This window comes from Peromyscus eremicus, chromosome 10 (assembly GCF_949786415.1).
Source record: "Peromyscus eremicus chromosome 10, PerEre_H2_v1, whole genome shotgun sequence".
In the NCBI taxonomy this organism is placed as follows: domain Eukaryota; kingdom Metazoa; phylum Chordata; class Mammalia; order Rodentia; family Cricetidae; genus Peromyscus; species Peromyscus eremicus.
This window is the reverse complement of record NC_081426.1, coordinates 29149585-29172214: the sequence shown is the minus strand read 5'-3', so window position 1 is coordinate 29172214 and position 22630 is coordinate 29149585. Positions and strand designations below refer to the sequence as shown.

At 42.6% G+C, this 22630-nt stretch overlaps 1 protein-coding gene across 1 annotated transcript in view; it reads right to left on the bottom strand.

Moving 5' to 3' along the window:
• Htt (huntingtin) overlaps positions 1-22630 on the bottom strand; it is a 140664-nt gene that overhangs the window by 63181 nt on the left and 54853 nt on the right. Inside the window, exons 17-30 of the mRNA XM_059275738.1 lie at positions 20651-20809; positions 20463-20560; positions 18950-19089; positions 16968-17031; positions 16435-16535; positions 15897-16043; positions 14732-14852; positions 13303-13379; positions 11949-12100; positions 10733-10935; positions 7704-7830; positions 6652-6779; positions 3165-3275; positions 249-326 (exon numbers count right to left, since the gene is read on the bottom strand). Of these exons, the coding sequence (XP_059131721.1) occupies positions 249-326; positions 3165-3275; positions 6652-6779; positions 7704-7830; positions 10733-10935; positions 11949-12100; positions 13303-13379; positions 14732-14852; positions 15897-16043; positions 16435-16535; positions 16968-17031; positions 18950-19089; positions 20463-20560; positions 20651-20809 (1706 nt within the window). The remainder of the gene's footprint in view (positions 1-248; positions 327-3164; positions 3276-6651; positions 6780-7703; positions 7831-10732; positions 10936-11948; positions 12101-13302; positions 13380-14731; positions 14853-15896; positions 16044-16434; positions 16536-16967; positions 17032-18949; positions 19090-20462; positions 20561-20650; positions 20810-22630) is intronic.

The following is a 22630-nucleotide window of genomic DNA, read 5'->3' as shown; positions in this document are numbered from 1 at the left end:
GTCCACTTAGATGCAGGTCCACTGGGACGGGGTGGCCAACAGAGGCAAAGCAGTGAGGACCAGTGCTGCTGTTGATGCCCGCTGGCCCCGCACCATCCCAGTGACAGAGCAAGCAAGAGTGACAGTGAGGGACACCCAACCCTTCCTAATACCACACCATGAGCACCAGCTTCTACAAAGAAAGTAAGTTTTGTTGCTTGGCCTGGTGGAGTTAGCTGAAATCCCAAAGGATAGGAAATGACACTCACCTGCTGAACACAGACAGTTGCCATCATTGGTTCTCGACTAAAGCAGGATTTCAGATATCCAAGGACCTCTTCAACACACTGAAAGGAGAGTACATTAAGTGACTCACAGGTGATCCATTATCATTGCCAATTGGGAATAAGACAATCTCCATATAAACTGTATAAATGTCAGAGACAATCAGAATATTTTCAATCAGTCGTCTTAACAGAGTCACAAGAACTCTTGTATCTACAATTATATGAAAATTGCTTTCTTGTACATTTATCCACTGAATCTGTCACTCAATCATTCAATGATTAATCAAGTATCACATCCATCCCTGCTTTCAGGGCAGGCACTGAGAAATGTACAAAGGAGTCAAAAGCCCTGCTTTGTGGCGCCCTGAATGTAATCAGCTGAACAGAAAGCTTAAGGCACTGTGAGAGCCACTGCCAATGAGCTTCACTGCTGCCTACATGGAATACGCAGTGCACTGTAGAAATGATACTAGGTGCTACAAATCTAGAGAAAGAATGCAAGCCCTGGCCTACTAGGAGCTCCAGAGTTGTAAGGAACCAGGTCACTACCAAAGACATCACAATGTAATATTGAGAGATTTCCATTTCTGCATTACCCTCCCTGCCTGAAATGACCAAAACTGTATTTTAAAGATTTCAGCTTTGACACCACAGTTCTAAGACACTGGACACTAGGCCAGAATTCAGATCCCAGCACCCACATAACAAGCGGGGTAACCTATGCACACCTATAACCCTAACTCCAAGGAGGGAAGAGATAAGACTGCTAGACTTGCTGGCTCCCAGCACAGCAGAAAAAATGAAGTATCCAATTTAGGGAAAGACTCACCCTCAAAGAAATAGGTGGAAATAGAGGAGGACTTCCAACACTCCTCTGGTCTACACACACACACACACACACACACACACACACACACACACACACGCATAATAAATAATTTTTGGGGTTAAATAAAGACAGGGGATTTAAAGAGATATAAATCAAACTTCTAGTGATAAAGACTATAGTATTAATGATGAAAGATACAATGGATGGGATTTTACAGTAAAGCAGATGTGGGCAAAGAAAAGCCTAGAGGACCTGAAGACTGTAACATAAACTATAAAAGGAAAAATAGATGGAGTAATTAAAAACCACCTGAGAAAGAGGGGCTGGAAAGACAGTTAAGAGCAGATGCTGTCTTGCAGAGGACCTGAGCTGGGCTCCCAGTACCCACATTAGGTGGCTCACAAGCACCTACAACTCCAGCTTCAGGGGCTCTGGTGCCCTCTTCTGAATTCTGCCAACTGCCAACCTGCACTCACATGACATACATACAGGCACACACACAGACACATAATTAAAAACGACAAAAATGAATCTAGAAAAATAAAACCCAAATCCTGAAAAGAGTAATAGTAAGCTAAGGGTAATTTTAAGCAACCAAATATGGGTTTTTAGAAGGTAATTAAGTGACTCTTAAGAGACAGGGTGAGGGAAAGGGTACAAAAATATTTAAGGAAATAGCCCCAACTTTTCTAAACTGTTGAAAACTACAAAGCCCCAGATTCAAGAAACTCAACAAATCCAAGGTATAAGAAACAGAGCTGAAGGGAAAACCACATCAAGGCACATCATAATAAAATCACTCAAAACTAGCATGAACGCTTAGAAGTCAGAGGAAATACAACACAGACCAGTAAGGAGCTATGTGGGGGAAATGTGTATTATACACAATACAAGCAAAACTCACACATAATACATTTCGGCTATGTATAAAAATCAGCGTGGAAACAAGATCTACTTGACAGTGGAAAAATGAAAGTTTTTGTCAATGTCATGGAATTATGACAGGGGCTACTCATACTAGGAGCAAGGCTATAAAGTATATGAGACACTCAAATCAATCTCCTTGTTCATTTGTTTTTGATATGGGTGGTCTTTGAACTCCTGCCACTGGTGGGACTACAGGTATGTACCACTATATAACTTACCAGGTGTGAAATCCATAACTAACTTTGAAACTGATTCTTGAGAAGAACATCTGTTCATTGAACAAATGTTCACTGAATGTTACTAGGTTCAGGTGCTGCTGTAGGCAATGAAGAGAGAAAATTGTAAAATAGTGTGTTGCCTAAATGAATGGGTCAAAGACAAAAACGAGTGGGGAAGAAAAGCAGGATTCAGAGTGTCCCTATCTGACTTCTGCAGGCTTCTTTCCTTATCACCATTCCCTAAACAATACAGTATAACAACTACATACATGGTGTTGCAAGTCATTTCAAGATAATTTAGTCTTATACGCAGATGTGAGTAGACTTTCAAACTTCGATACCGTTTCATATAAGGAATGGATTCTAATCTGGGGTTGGCAGGGCCTGAGATGACCACACTGCATTTCACTCGAAGATTACATTGAAGCTGGCTGTTTAACTCACCGTGGAGTGTAATAGAAGTGAGATGTGCTGGTAGAGATCAAGCAAAAGCTTTAGCAATGGCAGGATCTATGTGTGAGCATATGGGCTGTGGAGAAAGATCACTATACTCAAAACTACAGAACATGAGCCCAGATCCGCTACTTTCTGAGCTATGGATGGGACCAGTTGGCATCCTTGCTAATCTGGTTTTGTCCCTTTTCATTTAAAAAGGACAAAGGAGAAAAAAGGATCCTGTGAGCACATTTTTTCAACATTTACTAGACTAAATGAGGTTTAAGGAAAATCCTTAAACGAAAAAAATGTGGTAATAAGACCTGACACACTGGTAACAACAGACCTAACAGAACTCCCTCCACACACTGCAGTACTCGGACAGAAGTCTCCCCAGCTGCTGTAGCTGTAGCTGTTCCTGGAGCACATGACTAGGTATCATCTGAGGTACTCTGACCCAGGTTCAAGGAAAAGAGATCAGAAACGAACCTTTCCAATGTCCTGCAGTGTTGCCAGCTCTAGAATCTGAGAGAGGACGTCCAAGGCAGAGCGCAGGAAGCCCCCAAACTTTTCGGTGCTGTTCTGAAGATCTAAGGTGACCTTGGCAAGGTGGAAGGAGAGAGCACACGGTTACTGGCACCACCGAAGGCTGGTTATCTACAACAAAGACACAAACGTCGTCTGCTGCGGGGAGATGCTTCTGCAGTGCTGACCTAGACTCTCACCATCCCAGGGTGAGATGCAGTCAAATCAGGCTTAGTGATTCAAATTCTAACCGAAGTGTATACCAATTCCCCTATTTCTACAGACTCAGATGAGGGCGGCTGCTTCTGCAAAGAACCAGTAACAAAGCATTACATCAGAAAAAAAATGCCCACTGAACTTGACCCTAACCACTTATGATAAAAGGGAATACTGGGTAAAGGCAGGAGGAAGACATGGCACAGGAAAATGAGAGGGGTCTTGACAGTTTCCTGCTGAAAGACTACACTTCCCAGCTTCCCCTGAGGACTACGTAAGTCATTTCTGCTCTAATAAGAGGCTACATCCCATCTTCTTCTATAGGCATTTTGGCCATGCACAAACATGGGTGACAAAAGTGCCCCCCTCACCATGGTCCTGCCTAAGGTCAGACCAAGCCTCTTTCTTTCCACCTTCCATCTCTCTACAGCTGCCTTTAATAATCTAACATATGGTGCTGAAGAACTGAGATGAGAAATCTGAGCTCACTACCCACGCAAGCCACCCACAGGCAAACCTCCCTGGCTCTCATACTCTCAGGCAGCCTTTTCGTTTCACCGTCTCCGCCCTTTCTTTCTCACCTCAACTGTCTTGCCTTGACAGTCTGACTTTCTAGGTGGGAGGCCATGCTGCAATCAACCAGGACATGCATGCAACATAGCAAACACCAGGACAAGGTAACCAGTGGGACTTAAGAGGGGCACCCTAGTTAGGAAGGGGAGCTCACTGTAGCTCTCTTCTGTCTTGCTCCCTCAAAGGTACTGGAGACTTTCCACTGGCTGTGAGGAAGTTTGGCTGAGAATCCTTCTTCTGGGAATTCTCCACTGGCCTACCACTTGCTCACCCACAAGCTCTGAAAATCTTCTACTAGCCCTGTGGTTTCTTTTTTTTTTCTTTTCTTTCTTTTCTTTTTTTCTTCTTTTTCCTTGGGACAGGGTTTCTCTGTGTAGCCCTGGCTGTCCTGGAACTCACTCTGTAGACCAGGCTGGCCTCTGCCCTCTGAGTGATAGGATTAAGGTGTGCACCACCACGGCTGGCAGCTACTGAATGGGGCTGGGCAGTGGTGGTGCACACCTTTAGTCCCAGAACTTGGGAGGCAGAGGCAGGCAGATTTCTGTGAGTTTGAGGCCAGCCTGGGCTACAGAGAGAGTTCCAGGACAGGCACCAAAACTACACAGAGAAACCCTTTCTTGAAAAACAAACAAAAACAACAACAACAAAAAACTTTGTAAATTGAATTATTTACTCCTGACAAGGAAGAGACTGTCTCTAGAAGTATACTTTTTAAATTGGAAACTAGAAATTATTTCTTTTTGAGGAATACAATTTAGAATTAAATTGTTTCTTCACAAAGACTGACAATATAATTTGCTATACTATATACTCAATATACAATATTGCTGTGGATATCACTCTGTATAAATAAAATGCTGATTGGCCAGTAGCCAGGCAGGAAGTATACGCGGCACAAGCAGAGAAGAGAATTCTGGAAGTGGAAGGCTGAGTCAGAGAGACGCTGCCAGACGCCGCCATGACAAGCGAGATGTAAGGTACTGGTAAGCCATGAGCCATGTGGCAACTTATAGACTAATAGAAATGGGTTAATTTAAGATAGAAGAACTAGATAGCAAGAAGCCTGCCACGGCCATACAGTTTGTAAGCAATATAAGTCTCTGTGTGTTTACTTGGTTGGGTCTGAGCAGCAATGGAACTGGCGAGTGAGAGGTTTGTCGTGACCGTGGGCCAGGCAGGACCAAAAAAACTCCAGCTACACAATATAATTTATGTACTATGTAAATTTACATTTGTTATATAATCTTGGAATATAAGTATAACAATTTGATGTTAACAAAATATATATTTTCATGTTTTCAAATACTACATATGGCAATTTAAGGTAACAGCCCCAATTTTTAAAATTTTACCTTATCAAGTTGTTTTAACTAAAAATTGTGTTTTACTTAAGATGCTGTTTTTGATCGTGTGCCCTTAATTCCAGCACTTGGAAGGCAAAGGCAGGCAGATCTCTGAGTTCAAGGCCAGCCTGGTCTACATAGTGAGTTCCAGGACATCTGGGCAACATAGTGAGACACTGTCTGGGGGGGGGGGGGGAAGAAAAGAAAAGAGAAAGAATGGGGGGAAGGGCTGTTTTTACCTCTAAGAATCCTCAAATGAAAGGGAGCTGAGCTGCTGTCTCCTCCCACCTTATATTCCTCTCTCTGCCCAGCCATATCACTTCCTGTCTCCACCTCTCTAGGGCTGGAATAAAGGCATGAGATCTCAAGGGCTGGGATCAAAGGTGTGTGCCACCACTGCCTGGCTCTGTTTCTCTTTTAGACTGGATCAACCTTGTGTAGCCTAGGGTGGCCTTGAACTCAGAGAGATCCATCTGCCTCTGCCTCCCAAGTACTGGAATTAAAGGTGTGTGCCACCACTGCCTGGCCTCTATGGCTAACTAGTGCCTTAGTGCCACACTCTGATCTTCAGGCAAGCTTTATTTGTTATACCACAAACAAAATATCATCACAACCAACTGGTGTAACAAAAACATAAATGAAATTACACAATCATGGGATTTTAACATTTGATAAAGATAGGATTTCAAATCAATAAGGGCAGATCTACAAATTATTCATTGTTAGAAAACTTAGAAAGAAGAAAAAAAAACAATGTAAACCCAGACACCATCAATCAGAAGCCACTGCAAAGCTGAATCAGGGGCCATGTGACAAAGGGGCTCCTACACTGAAAACACCCAACTGACAAGGGCACTTGTGTGAAGACACCAGGTTATAGGTCTGTAGTGAACACCGGCTTTTCTCCCCTGAGACTATAATTTTGGTTTGTGTTGGGCAGTTGCACTATATTATGAGGCTCACAGAGGGAGCGGGTACATGAAACCTGCTTGGCTTGGCTGTGTGACTTCAGGACATGGCAGTGATGAACCTTACCTATAAACAGGATCATGTGCTGAGTCCTTCAGAAATATCTCTGAATACAAGGTATTCTTGGGAAGTCAATAAACAAACAACACCCAGAGACCACAGGAGATCATTTCTCTAATACAAAAATCCTACATATTTGTTAAGTTACTATAAACCAAGCTAGAAGACAAACTTGGAAAGAAAACTTTAAGTCCTACGTCACAGGGCTTCTTCCTATGTAAGCATGCATGTGGGTACATGGACATGCATCCCACTGGAGATATATGTTCAGAAATAAACAGGGGCAGTACCTTATAGTTAGCATGAGTGGCTTTCAGGACATCATGGAGTTTGAGGTAGGAAGGGAGATGGTAGAAACTCCCTAATGAAGAAGATTTACTTGCTGTGACAGGTCCTAAGGTGTCTGATTGTCGAGAGGCTTAGAAAAAGAAAAAAAAAAAATTAAACTTTCAGATCCAAGGAAAAAACTTTCCAAGTTTAACAGCAATTACTGTGATGACTTTTCAAAATGGTCTAGTAGACATAATCCAGTCTTTTTTTCCCCCCCTGACCTTTGCTGGGAGAATTCCCACAGACCCACACCTGGTTTGACTCCAGAGTTAGCACCTAGCCTTAATCTGCCTTTTGTGATTGCTACCTTTTGTTTCTCAGTACCCTCTAAGTGAATCTTGTCTGGGAGTTCTGAAGGTGCAAAGCCTATGCAAATGTGGTTGAAGAAGAACCCAGAACACCACAGGTATTCTTTGGCTGAGAATTTGCATTTGGCATTGTCCCTTTGGAAAACTTAGATGAGAGATGTTGGGGTACAAAGTTTAACTTGTTAAACGGTGTAAATTAGAGAAAAGGGCCCTTTGCTAAGCTACAGTGGTTAAGTCCAGAGAGATGACCCCCCCTGCAGCTGGAAAAGGCCAGAATCATCTTTTAGGTGCCTCTATCTCTTGATTCCATGGACCTGTGTGAACACCCACACCGAATATACAACAACCTTTGAAGTATGTGTGCTGAGGGTAATGAAGAACTGACTAAAATACTAAGAGCCTGAGAGTGAAAGAATCGAAAGAAACGATGAACATGAGAACATCAAGGCTCACGTAGCTGTGGTTTCAGCCGTTCTCCTCTGCTGACTGAACGGCTGAAGCCAGCCTCAGGATCTCTGGGTCCATTAACTGACTGGGCAATGTGTCAAACACTGTAAAGGGCATACACATCACTCAAGTGCCAAGTGCCGAGCAGAGCAGTTTCCTCCAGCTTTAAGGACTTCTCTCCAGAGTAAAGTGACAATTTATCATGCAGACACTTAGGAGCACCCAGGCAGCACCCTGGCCATGAACCTGCTTCCTACCTGCACTGGCCTCACCACCTTTCTTGGGACTCATCGGAGCAGAAGCTTGTTCTCCTGGTTCTTTCTCCTTCCCTTTCCGTCGAATAGGACTTAGAGAAGGAGGGTTTGTCAGAGAAGGCAAAGCTGCCTAAAACAGAAAACAAAAATATAATGCGATAAAGCCAATACAGGAACCAAACTCTAAAACTACTAATACACACAGTTCCACTACGTATTGGAAAGTACTAGCCCAGGCAACTTCATGGCCTTTGAGCTTTTATTACAGAGCTCGGGTACTATAGAGATAATTCTACTTTCACTCACACAACTGTACATCACAAGTATGGCTCTGAACTTCCTCACATCAGCACTGAGAATGGGTTGAAAAGGGAGGGCCACCAAGGAGTTAAAAGAACCTGAAGTGACTGGCACCCCCAACCCTGTCCCCTCTAATAGCAGGCAATCAGGACATTTTATGTGAACCATCACATGAGTAAGCACAATGCAACAGTTGAAATTTCATTTTTCAAGTAAGGAAACAGTTCTAAATAAAGCCACCTGCTCAATGTCACAGCTGAATGTCACTCAGCAACACTACAAGTCAACAGGCCAGATGTGGCCCATGCTCTCCAAACCGCAACCCCAAGGTTATATGGAACTATCAGGCTCCTACACATAAAGAGGAAAGTTGGCACAGGAGAGTAGAGCCAACATGTAAGAGGCAGACACATCGGGTCTTTGCCCTGCTCCTCACTCCTTTCCTGGCCTCAGCAAAGGGCTTCCCCCCTGTTGTGCCCCTGCCCTATCCTGTTGAAATCACAGAGATGCAATAGAGGAAGGGGCTTCAGTGAGATGAGGTCATGGTGGCAGGATCCTCAAAAATAGGACCAGTGCTCCTATGAAAAGAGATTCCAGGAGTTCCCTTACCCCATCTACCATGAGAAGGCCAGCCTTTACCAAGGACCAAATCTGTCAATGCCTTCATCTTAGAATCCTCTGCTTTTAGAACAGCCACCAAAGTTCTGTTATGATGGTGACTCAAATTAGGTGAGGCACTATGACCTCTGATCCTTATTTATAAAGACAGTAGCAAATCAGGACAAATGGCTGCCGTCAAACGGTGCATGGAAGGAGGCAGCAAGGCTGCAGAGGGCAGGTGAGAGACCACCACACTGAAGAAACTTTTGGTGGAAAGAGCCTGTTACAAAGCCATCAAGTGTATGAGGCCATCAACAGGGTAGTCCAGGAGAAGCACAAGCAGAGTAAGGGCTGTCCAGAGCCAGGGACATGGCAGAATTTTGGAGTCACAGCTATAGGGTTGACTGTAGTGATGGCCACACAAGGCATGATTTAAAAAAAAAAAAAAAAAAAAAATATCCAGGTGGTGACTCCCTCTGTAATCCTAACACTTGGGAGGCTAAGCTGAAGAAACACCATGAGTCAGAGGCCAGTCTGGGATATACAGTAAGTTCCAGGACAGCTGGCTACAGAGTAAGACCCAGGCTCAAAAAACAAAACTAAATTGTACACTTGAATTTTATGGAAATTATTTCAATGATTTCCAAAAACAGGCCAGTGTAGTAAGGTAAATGAGATACAGCATTTTATACCAGAACCCAGAAAAGAGGAGGTAAGTATTAACGCACATGTACCTAATGCCAAAGGGTTGTTTGTGCATCTGTACATGTAGGTGTACTTATGCTGTTTTGTTTGTTTGTTTGGTTTGGTTTTTCAATCACGGTTTTTCTCTGTGTAGCCCTGGCTGTCCTGGAACTCGATCTGTAGAAGAGGCTGGCCTCAAACTCAGAGATCCACCTGCCTCTCCCAAGTACTGAAATTAAAGGCATGTACCACTACCATCCAGCCTTATGTAAATTTTTAAACAAAGTATTCAATAGGAAAAACAGAGAACAGTGACCTAAAACCTAAAACACTGTGGTGGCTCCTGTTTCCATCATGACAAAGTACAAGGTGAGGGGAGAGAAGAGGTACAGAAGAAGGAAGCCGCTAAGAAGGCCAGGGCCTGGCTAAGGCATCTGACACATCAGAGTCAGCCTCACAGAAGCATCGCTAGGCTAGCAGGCACACTGAGCTGCAGCTCGGCACTGCTGAAGCCCAACAGACATTGGGCACACCAGCAGCCTGATTCCCCAGCTGCCTCTGCAATAAGTGGCTATTCAGTCAGTTCAGTTCTCAAATCACACAAGCCACATTTCAAGAACACAAGTGACACATGTGGTTGGTGACTAATGTCCTGGATGGTGTGGACATGGAAAATTTTCTCTACGGCAGAGTCCCATAGAGTAGTGAGAAAGTGAATGACTCACACGAGGGCACCTTTAACAGTGAACAGGAAAAACTGAACCAGGCAGTTGCAGGATGTTGGAAGAAACACAAGAACAAAACAAGAAGCCATATCACTTGGGGTATAAAGTAGCCCAGAGAAGAACAGGAAGGCTGTCAAAGTGACTGTAAAACTGAAATGAATGACCATGGTAGGAAGTACTCTGAAGGGTGGTATCAGAAACCAGATAGAGCAGAGTTAAAGAAGGGATGGCTTGGGGCTGGAGAGATGGCTCAGAGGTTAAGAGCACTGACTGCTCTTCCAGAGGTCCTGAGTTCAATTCCCAGCAACCACATGGTGGCTCACAACCATCTGTAATGAGATCTGGTGCCCTCTTCTGGCATGTAGGCATACATGCAGGCAGAACACTGTATGTATAATAAATAAACAAACAAAAAGAATGGATAGCTCAAGTGGGGGAACACAGTCCTGCCAGAGATGGCCAAAGTCAGTGCCTGAGCAGAAGGAAGGACTGGGCTGGTAGGCTGACTCTTCAAAGGCTTATAGTGATGAGGAAAAGAAAGCAAGTGAAGGAAACTAAGCCATAGAAGAATACAAAATAACTATATTTTTATATTACATACAATGTCTGAATAAGCTATTTTCTTCACTAACAACCAGAAATAAAGGAACAGACTACTAACATGATGTTCAGGAAGCCCAGTCGTTAGACAGATGATAATGGATGCCCCAAGGAAAATGTTACCTTGATTGCTGGTCCAGGAGTCACATCATCCAAGACATGAGCACAGATATTGATCACCTTCAGCAGATGGGAGAAAAGCTGTTCCACCATGGGGACCAGTGTCCGGTCCCCCAGAGCAGGCCAAACTTCCTCCTGTCTGGTGGCTGCTGAATTGGCTTCTTCTTCAGAGGTCCATGAACTTCTCAGGGACTTGGGGGCACTGGCTGTGACACAGGCACACACATTACTCCACCCCCAATGTGTGGGATGGGAAGCAGTTCTGGCCTAAGTTTCTTATACTGATCTGTGCTAACATACTGCTGGACTTCTGTATCTAAACAGATGTCTCAAACTCACATAAAAGTGCTATTTGCCCTCCAAACTCCAATTTTCCAAAAAAAGTCCTTACTGTCCTCCAGCTGTGGGTGTGACCCCCCAAATGAGATACAGTTGGAGATCAGGACTGCAGATGCTGCCTCCATTATGCTCTTTCCACCCCCTTTGCTCGACTCCCAAAACTGGACTCATGGGTCAGTCTCTCACCAGAGCTTCAACATGAACACCCTGGACCTACAAATTCCAACCCAAACTCAAGTCAGCTGAGAAATCTTTCTAGAACACAAATCCACCTAGTCCCTTCCATAAAACACACCAGTGACAAACAGAACAAGTCAATATTTCTAAGTGGGAACTGGTACTTTACCCCCAAGCAGATTCAATGGTTTCTGACCCGGCTGGCCACATTCTCCATTCTTATCCCTGTCCTCATGTGCTATCCACAGTAACTTATATTCCTTTACTATTATATAATGTTTCAGTTCTCCAAATCTTTACATACATAATACTTCACCTGATATTTTTCTATCAACCTATAAATCTGACCAAAGAAGAGTATATACAGCTGCTCTGCTGCTCCTGTCCCCAGCCAATCTATAACCGCCTGGAGAATACAGCTCTTCTGCTTTAGTCCCTAGCCCAAGCTACTGCCTGGTACAAGGCACTCAGAAAACAAAACTCAAATGAGTTTACCCACAGTAAAATTGAGGTGTTAGTCTGCTTTAAAAATACTCAGCACCTAACAACTCCCCTCATACACATTCACATAAACAGACACCATCTAAATTCTGGATTAAACCGCCCCCCCACCCAAATAACCCTCATGTTCTTGTAACCTGTGTACCCCTCATAAGCAAATCAGAGCTAAGTCTGAGAGCCTGTCTCTGCTTGATATCAGTACCTGCAAGCAAGTTTCCAGCCAAAATCAAGGCATCCTGGTGGGCTGAGAGATCCAATGGGAACCAAGCTGATGAAAGCAAGGTGAGAATCATGGAGGCCATCCCAACAGTGCAGCTCTTCCTGGACTCATCAGAGGCACTCAGTGGGGGCACTCTGGAAGTAGACATTTCCAAAGTCAAACACGGATTCAGACACAGAGTCTTGCTCTCTAATGTCCACATAAAGAAAGTATGCCACGAGACATCCATTTTACCTTGTTTGTTGGTGCGATCTGGGTTTCTTAAGACAGGGTCTCACTCTCATTCCCATGGCCTGGGACACTATGTAGCCTACGCTGGTCTGCAAACTATGTTAATCATCCTGCCTCTACTTACCAAGTGCTGAGAGGTGTGAGCCACTATCATTTTAAAACTGCTAACCAACTAACACCCTTCCTGTAAATCATGACTCCATGAAAGTCATTTGAGAAACGAAATCGTGCAGTAGATTTCATTGAGGGAACTAGAATGCTTATTCTTATAAGCTTTTAACTTTCTTCCCTTTTTTACTTAGCAGGTTGTATTCCAATGTCAAAGCTGCTCAAAAGTCAAGTCTACTACAGGATCAATGACTGGAACCTGTAATTGTTCAGTCAGAATTCATGGAAAGAACAGAAGCAATCACTCTGGGTCATAAAGCAATCACTTCAAGCGACTGTTAAGTTTGCTACATACTGTCACTCAGAAGAAATCTGCAGATTCCTTCCAGATGTGATGCGAAGCCCCAAAGTTTCTTGTTGTCAGCACACAAATAAAGGCTTACTCATTAATGCTGAGAAAATTCTAAACAATCCCTAGCTAGCAGTAGACTATCTATTGGGGGAGTTCTTTTGTAGGGAAACATAGTACAAGTATACTACTTCCTAAAGCACACCCTTGTAGCTAATCATAATTCTGGATGCTACGTCATAACTGACTTTTACTACCTAGTAATCTTAGAAAGAACCAAACTGATTAGAAAGTTTTTACCTGCATATGAAAATTCCTTAAATGAATCCACAGATCACACCCTCAGACCCAAAAGATGCTCACGAGCACCTGGCATTCCTTAGTCACAACTGCTTCAGTGTCCCCAACAGTTCCTTCATTCATTCCACACACCTCATATAGCAGAAACAAGCATTCCTTCACACACTTTTTGAACAAAGCCAAAAAGATTCAACATAAAAGGTGAAGAGAGGGGAAGGGAAGGGAAAAGAAGGAAAGGGAAGGGAGAGGAGGGGAGGGGACCAGAGTAGGGAAAAAACAGAGGGGGGGTCCTAGCAGCTGTGCTTGTGCTGTGTGGGTGGTTGACTGCACACTGAGGAATATACATACCCACAATGCCAACCTAAACTCCAAGTGCAAACTGGAAAGGCTGCTGAAAGAAGACACAAGGCTTCACAACATCCAAACTGCAGGAGAAAGGAATGGAAAAAAATCACACCCAACCACCACCAAAGGTGTACTGAATTAAGCCTCTTAGACCAAATGAAATGAAATGAAAACTGAGATCTGTAAATAACTACAGGGTAGCTATCCCACCACCGGACACATACATGCTTTAAACAACAAAGCTGGCCACATCTGTTAGTAAAACCATTGTTATAATGCAGAGAAGGGCAGCCAGCAGCTCCTGCCAGGAACTCTTGCTCTGCGTTCAGTCTCCCTAAGTTTCTCCCTTCCTCCCTCAAGACCTGAGCTCAAGCTAACATAAATCTCCAGATCACAGAAGTGCTTGATATGTGTAAATCACAATTAAAATGAAATTTATGATATCTTAAACAAATTTAGATTCGAAAGGCATTTAGTTAGCAAGACAGGTGAATCTCAACTGTGTGACTTTCTAAAACATCCAAGTATCCCTTCCATCACATAAACGAAAAGTTCTTTTCAGGAACCATGACTTCTACATAATATTCCTCTTTCTGATTATAAAAGTCACACTTGATTATTTTAGAAAATTTACCAGTACTTGAAAAATACAAATAAGAAAATGAAAGTTAACCACAATCTTAAAAATCATCCTGGCAATTCTCTGCTTGTCCTTTTTCTGAGTTTGTAAAGACTATACGTATATAAATATTACTTTTCTAACCTGGTATCAAACTACATTGCCTAGAGTTTTTACTCTACCTTTCTCATTCAACACTAAAACTCAGGTTATATCTCGCCGTATCATTAAATTCTCCAAAGTAGCATGTCAACATGTGTCTAACATATTACTCTACTTTAGTATTTACTGTAATTGGAAAGTAATATTTCTTAGATATTAGTTCTTTTCCAGTTTCATCATGACTTAAAACAAAAACTCAATTGGCATTTCTTTATACTATACTATTCCTTTAGTATAAGTTACCAAGTCAGAGTCAATTAGACTAGAGGCATTCTAAACTTCTGGTACATTACTAGCTCAGACTGGTGTCTCTAACTTTTTAAATTAAATTTGGGGATAGAACATGCACACATAGAGGTCAGAGGACAGTGGGAGTCCATTCTCTCCCTTCACTGTGTGGGTACTAGGGATCAAATTCAGGTTATCAGGCTCAGAACCAACAGCCTGACATGGAAACATCCGGATGGCCCATTTAGAGTTTTTATCTGATGACTTTCTAAGTAGAATGAATTAGTTTACAATGAGTATGTATTTTTCTGGACTGTTAAAAGAAGTATACTTTCTTACCAAGCACCTCAAGAAAAGGACCTTCACACAGAACCACCCCACTGTGGCCATAAAAGACATCAAGGCAGTCTCCTTAAGACTTACTGTGAGCGCCCGTGTAGTTGAGGTAATGAGCTCGTGAGAAACTGCAGCAACAACTCTGGAGAGGTTGTTTTCCATTGTGACATCTGTTATACTTGGAAGTAAACTATAACCTCTATAGATTCTAGTAAGAAAAAGACAGAGAATATACAGCATATATTTGTCAAATGGCATTTAAAAGTTTATAGTTAAAGTCCAGAAGAAAGTGAAGCAATACTGACTTTAAAATAAAATAGAGGCTGAAAATGAGGCTGGGTATGGCCCAGTAGTAGAGTAGTACAGAAAGACTGGAATAAGTGTGTTCATCATTTAAAAAAAAAAAGGCCTGACTTCTCCCTCACCAGATGCCTCACACTTTCTTTATAGTATGCTGCTAGTTATTTTTTTGTTCGTTTGTTTGTTTTTTTAAATTCTCAAGTTGGTTTTTCCATGAGAAAAGATGACAGTCATATAGAAGCAATGACTTTAAAATTTGATGAGCTGACTTCCAAATTCAGAAAAAAAAATTATCAAATTATCATGTGAGCTTGGAAGTCATTTGTCAAGTTTTTTGTTTATTGTTTCAAATCAGCAAAAAAAAAAAAAAAAAATTATCATTCTGTAAATCTAGCCTTGCAAAAGAATTTAAAAGACAAGAGTTCCAAGTATATCTTACACTGCTACTACAATCTTCTTTGAAAACTAGTTTTCTGATGAAGCCTGTTCATTCACTGGAGCCTTCCTGCTCTGCCAACCTACCAGTCAGGTAGGACAGGTTATGTGGCCAATGGACCCTGCTCATGCTCCAGTAACACAGGCCTGAGAACCATCGCTGCATGTAGCAGTCTGACCCTTGGTATCAGCCCACCCATGCATAGCAGGGACACTAAAAAAGTGAAAATTTTCCAGATAGCATGTGACATTCACAAACAGAAACACAACTGACAATATAAAGAAAGAACTTAATGAACTCATTGCAAGACTGAGAACATCACTGTTGTGTGACTGAGGTGGATCTTAACCACAGGGGGATGCAGCAAATCATGGTATCAAACAAATATCCTGTTAATGAATGATGGCCTCCTCCTCCTCCTCTAAAGGCTGTGTGTGGCTTTAAGGAAAGAGAACAGAAAGCAGGCATCATGAGAGGCACATTTGCTGAGAAATCAAGGTGCTGTGGGCAAGGTACCTGGTTATGGTGCTGACAGAGAAGTGCGAAGGCGGCTGCGTCTCATGCATGAGGAGTTTCAGGTGAACACTGCTTTGATCTCTTGCTACAGCCACTACTGGGTCAGCCTGTCCTTGGTCACATTTATAGAACAGCTTTGGGACAAGCCTGCCGTGAAAGGAGAGCTGATCTATACAGAAGGTGCATGAAATTCACCCATCACCACACCTTTCCCCAGATGGCTAACCCAAACCTATGCCCACCACAGCAGCCAGAACTGTGGACAGCCATTACATCCAGGAGGCAGAACTAAGCAGCACTCACTTTCCTTCTTAGTGGTCTCTAAACTCCAAATTTTGACAATGAAAGCAATAGAAGGCTAGTGCTTTGCTTTTTCAAATTATCACTTTAGTAAGTACTTTTAAATAATTAAAAGTAACTACAATTAGTCAAACTCATCAAAGCACACTTCCTACAGCCTTTTGATTCCGTCTACCTTTCCCATTCTCGTACTATATATTTCAACCAAACGAGTAAAGGAATAAATACTGGTAAACACCTTGTTAGCGATGCTGCAGCAACATGTCGCACCCTGGGGTCTTCATCTCCAAGCAAATAAATGACCACATTATTAAGCACTCGTTCTTGCAATTTTAAAAACTTTAGAGAGACAGAAAATAAAAATAAGTTTAATTTCTATAATCAGTTGAATTTTATGTAAGTAAGGTATTTTTGGAGTTTGTTGTTGTTCTTTTGATTGGGGAAGTTTGGATATTTTTTGAGATATGGTCTTACTATGTGGCTTTGGCTACTCTGAAACTCATTATTTAGATCAAGATGGCATTGAACTCACAGAGATCTGCCTGCCTCTGTCTCCCAAGTGCTGGGATTAAAGGCATGGGCCAGCAAATCCAGCTAGATAAGGAAGGTATTCTGGAAAGCTGGTCAGGAAGCACTCAGGATGACTCCTGACATAAAGAGTTAAATACATAACACAGCACATGCATTCAGCAAGACTTCACACCACTAGGGAACCCTGCAAAGACAGTTCCAGAAGACAGGGCCCACAGTCTCACAAAATGAACTGCTTACCCCTGTATAATGATGAGCCCCTCGGTGTAAACTTTCTGCTTTTGCCTCCAAAAAACTCACCAGCCTAACAAAAGAGCATATTCAACAGTGATGTCATTCATTTAGCAAACACAGTGCTGGCCTACAGCCTTCAGGCAGCTGAACATGAAAGTAGCTCACCCCAGTGTCCTGTGAGTCTCTCAGAGGCAGCTCAAACGAACTTAGATTGATTCACGATCTTCTATAAATTCCTGACTAAGTAAGTGAGTACTGGATAAAAAGCCTTACATCAAAATACATATCTACTTCTTCAAAAGTGTTCCATGAATGAGCTCAAACACAGAGAGGGCAAGCACACTGTGACTCCCACCCAAATGACCAGCTGTGTGCCCCATTCCACAGTCCTAATCGCAGCGACAGAATAGTCCTTCAGAGATATTCTAAGGATGGGATACGATAACCCACGGGGTCTACAGTGGCTTTAAACACCAATCAAACAAACTGGAGAGATGGCTCCATGGATAAGGGCACTGGCTGCTCTTCCAGAGGACTAGAGTTCGATTCCCAGAAGCCACAGACAGCTCACAACTGTTCGTAACTCCAGTTCCAAGGGTTCCAATTCCCTTTTCTGGATTCCATGGGCACTGCATGTATGTGGTACACATACATACATGCAGGCAAAAACAAAACAAAACAAAAAACAATCAAACAAGCAAAGAACAGTAACAACACACACAGAAATCTGAATAATAAAGGTACATTTCCCTTCTAAGAGAAACTGTTAAGCAGCATCCAAAGCATTAGGAAGCAGTCAAACATAAGCCTTCTTTCCATCAGGCCTGATAAGGGTATTGACTTTGGCCATATCGATATCATAGTTTGTTTACAGCCTGTTGATCTGGTGTTTGTTGGCCTTGACAACCACCATGAACACAGTTGCCTTCTAGCTTCTTCATGGCTGACTCAGTGGTCGGGAGGAACTAGATTATGGTGGAGCAGTCAAGCTTGTTTCTCCCAGGAGTGTTCTTGTAAAGAAGGGGTCTGGGCCACCCAAGGGGCAGGTGGGTGATGTACAGACAGATACCTTCCACAGTGCCTTCTGGGCTTCCACTGTCTTTACTTTGGCTTCAGCTTGGGGGCAGCGGTGGGGGGGGCAGGAGTTTTCTTCTTCAATTCAGTGCCCTCTTGGAGAAAAGCCTCGTTTTTTGAGCCAGGGTCTCTCCCTAAACCTAGAGCTTGCCTACTAAACGAGGCGAGATGGCTGACCAGCAAGGCCCAGGGACTCAACCTGTCTCCACTTCTCCAGTGCTAGGATAACCATATCTGCTTGCACATGGGTGCTAGTATCACACTCAAGTCCTGCTTGTGCCGCAAGCATTCATCCCCCCAACCCCTCAGATTGATTTTTAAAATGGTAATAAATTACTATTCGGCGATTTCCCTTAAATCAGAATAAAGGTAAGTACATTTTAAAAAAAGCTGGTAGCCTTTTTTAAAAGTTTGAAACAAGGTTTCAAAAAAAAAAAAAAATCAAGGGGGCTAGAAAAATGGCTCAGCAATTAAGAATACTTTCTGCTCTTCCAGAAAACTGGAGTTCAGTCCTCAATAACCAAGTCAGGGGGCTTAGAACGATCTAGCTAGCTCTGCTCCAGGGGATGTCATGCCTCTGGCCTTCTCAGACACTTGCTTGCACTCATGTAAACATACCCACATGCCCAAATACATACATGTTTATACATAATTAAAAATAATAAAACTAAATCATATATTTTTTAATTCCTATCATCTAGAAAACCAAGATAAGCAGAAAAATCTATTCCTCTTCCAATATCAAAATCTCGAAATTCAGAGTTCAACAAAAAGTACTGTGAACTATCGTATGTTCTCTACCTAAACGCAGATGATCCTAACAGGCAGTACACACAACGGCCATGCCAACGACAGAGACTTCAAGACTTTCAGTTCTTAACTTGAACTTCTGAATCTGAACTCGGTCCCCTTACCTGAAGTCAATCTCTGCAAGGGTTTCCAGCAGCTCAGTCCTTACCAACCAGTAGGAGCTGTTCTTCAGAGGCAACATATCAATGAGCAGTTGTAATCCCAAGTCACTGTAGCTGCTGCTGCAAAGACTCAGGACACAGTGCTGAAAGACCCAGCCCAAGGCAGAAGGCATCAGGATCAGACATCTCATCTTAAGACAGCACTCTTATACATGCACCTGTTTTGTCCTGCTCTATTTTTAAGCAGCAACAAGAATGCTACAGGTTCCCAAAAGTACTCCAGATACATCTTTATCTTACTAAATTTAAGTTTAAAAGTCAATGTGCCCATTACACATACTTTTGTTTCCCTACCTTCCTTGACTCCTAAGCCACAATCTCAGAAACACTAATCATCAATTTACAAGAAAGAGAATGCAACACAGTCCTACCACCATATGAAAAGAAGTCTCAGGCCCAGCATAAAGACAAGAGACCTAGATCAAGGAGTACCTTGGATGTTACTGGGTTCTTCTGATGTACAAGGAAACAAAGTGGGTCTTGTACTGCTATTTCCCCTGTGGTCTCAGAGTCTAAGGGTATTAACCTGTAATTATCCTATACATGGATGACACACATGGCCTACCTAACAGCATAGCATCTGTGCTATCAGCATACCTCCTCTGCTCAAAAAATACAACTGACTGAAACAACTTTTTTTTAAAAAAAAGAGGAACTGGGGGCTGGAAAGATGGCTCACTGGTTAAAAGTGCTTACTGCTCTTTTGGAGGACCTGAGTGACTGACTCACTCTCTGTCTGTCTCTCTCTCTCTGTCTCTCTCTTTCTCTCTCTCTCTCTCTCTCTCTCTCTCTCTCTTTCTCTCTCTCTCTCTCTCTCTCTCTCTCTCTCACACACACACACACACACACACACACACACACACACACACACACACAAAAAACTAAAATCTTTAAAAAAAATGGAACTAGAAAAACATTACTTTGAGGTTATTAAATTTTAAAAAGGGAAAATATTCTCCTCCCTAGATTTAACCACTGTGTTTTTGTTTTTGTTTTCTCTGGTTAAATTTTCTGCTATGGCCAACTGTGATTTATGAGCCAGCTGACAGGAAATGTTCCATGTTACTCCCATTTGAGGAGCCAAGGCTCTTTTAACAAAAGACAAAGTACAAGGCCAGTTAAATAATACCCATAATTCCATTGCTGCTCAACAGTCTACAATCTTAAGACATATTTTTAAAAATTCAACAAATTTTATATTTGAGAATAGCAAGGTACACTTTAAACATTTCCTTTAGGAGAAAGAATGTTTCAAATAAAGATTCTAAGAATTAAAACTAAAAGTTTACTTATTAAATTTTAATATTATGGCAATGTTTTTCAAAAGTTAAGTGGAAGATCCCTGAAAATTATTGTTTACAAGTTATGGAAATGTGACCTATCAGCTCCAAATTTAACTGTATCAATGGCAAGCTCATTAAACCAAGGAACAGTTTATGTAAAACATTATACTCACCCTCACAGCTGTACAAGCCAACTTGCAAGTAACAGAAGATTCATCCTTCAAAGTTTTCTGCAGCAAAGGAATGCAGTCCACCAGAGAAAACGTATTTCCTAACCAGAAGAATGAGCAAGAAATGTCTCTGTAGAAGTATGAACTGGGAACAATATCCAAAAAACACACCAGGGCAGACTGTCCACTACCTGTCAGGGTTCTAATGGTGCCCAGCCAGTCACCAACACGGAGCCGGGACCTGCTGAGGATGGAGTAGATGAGGGTCCCACAGAGAATGGCAGTAGCTCCTCGGACCTGTGGGTCTCCATGATCGATGTAGTTCAAGATGTCAGAGACATACTGTTCCTCTGTGAACACAAATGGCCCAATCTGTACCTTCTCCACCAACAAATTTATACTTCAAATAAAGCTTCATTCTCAGAAAACAAAAAAAGGAGAGCATTTTACATCTGGAAAGGACTTGACTATAATATCCTAAGTAGTAAAAGATGTTTGGGGTTTAAAGGTTCTAGATTCATCACACTGCAATTATCTCAACACATTAGAATTTCCAGGTTGTGATTCCAGTTTGTTAGATAAAACCAGACTTCCAGAAAATTGGGAATCAATCTACCTCAAGATCCAGTGATACCACTCTTGGGCATATACCCAAAGGATGCTCAATCATACCACAAGGACACTTGCTTAACTATGTTCATCACAGCATTATTCATAACAGCCAGAACCTAGAAACAACCTAGATGTCCCTCAACTGAAGAACGGCTAAAGAAAATGTAATTCATTTACACAATGGATTATTACTCAGAAGTAAAAAACAGGGACATCATGAAATTTGCAAGCAAATGGATAGAACTAGAAAAAAATCATCCTGAGTGAGGTAATCCAGACCCAGAAAGACAAACACGGTATGTACTCACTCATAAGTGAGTGTAGATGTAACACAAAGGATAACCAGAGCTCCAGAGAAGCTAGGAAACAAGGAAGACCCTAAGAGGGATGCATAGGTCACTCTGGGAAATGGAAATAGATGAGATCTCCTGGGTAAACTGGGGGCTAGGAGGCAGGTTAGAGGGGAGGGGATAGGTGATGGGAACATGAGGGTTCGGGATGGTCGAGCTGGGGGAGGGTCGGAGAGGGAAAGCAATAAAAGGTATCTTGAGAGAGGGGGCCATTATGCAGTTAGGGAGAAACCTGTTGCCAGGGAAAATCCCAGGAATTCACAAGGATGACCTCAGCTAAGACTCCTAGCAATAGTGGAGAGGATACCTGAACTGGCCTTCTCTGTAATCAGATTGGTGACTACACTAATTGTCATCATAGATCCTTCATCCTAACTGATGGAAGCAGACACAGAGATCCACAGCCAAGCATGGGGCCAAGCTCTGAGAGTCCAGTTGAAGAGCGGGAAGAGGGATTATATGAGCAAGGGGTAGGGGGTTGGGGTGGGGGGGTGGGGGGGTAAGAAGATCATGATGGGGAAACCCACAGAGACAGCTGACCTGAGCTTGTGGGAGTTCACAGACTCTAGACCAACAGCCAAGGAGCCTGCATGGGACCAACCTAGGCCCCCTGCATGTGGGTGACAGTTCTGTAGCTTGGTCTGTTTGTGTGGCCCCTAGCAGTGGGACCAGGATCTGTCCTTGGCGCATGAGCTGGCTTTTTGGAACCTATACCCAATGGTTCAGTCTTGATGCAAGTTGGTCCTGCCTTAACTTGATATGCCATGCTTTGTTGACTCCCATGGGAGGTTTTACCTTTTCTGAGGAGTGGATGGGGGAGGGGTAGAAAGGAAATGGGAGGAAGGAACGGGAGGAGAGGAGGGAGGGGAAACTGCGGTTGGTATGTAAAATTAAGTTAAAAAAATTAATAATAAAAAAACTTCCAAGATTTCATTTGAAAATAAAGATTAGAAACAATCAATCTAGTATATATTTGTTAATTCTAAACACAATAACACCGGTTTGCCCTATCACTCAAAGAAAGAAAGACGGTAGAAGATACTTCCTGCTTCAGAACAACTGTGTCCAATGGGAGACAGGGTGTGGTGCTTTCCTGGCCAGTCTCAGTCTGAATGTGGATTTCTGAACCCAGTGAATGTGACACAGAACAATTTAAGAATGCAGCCCATGATTTGAGAAGAAATCCACTACATGTATAAATGGCTCTTA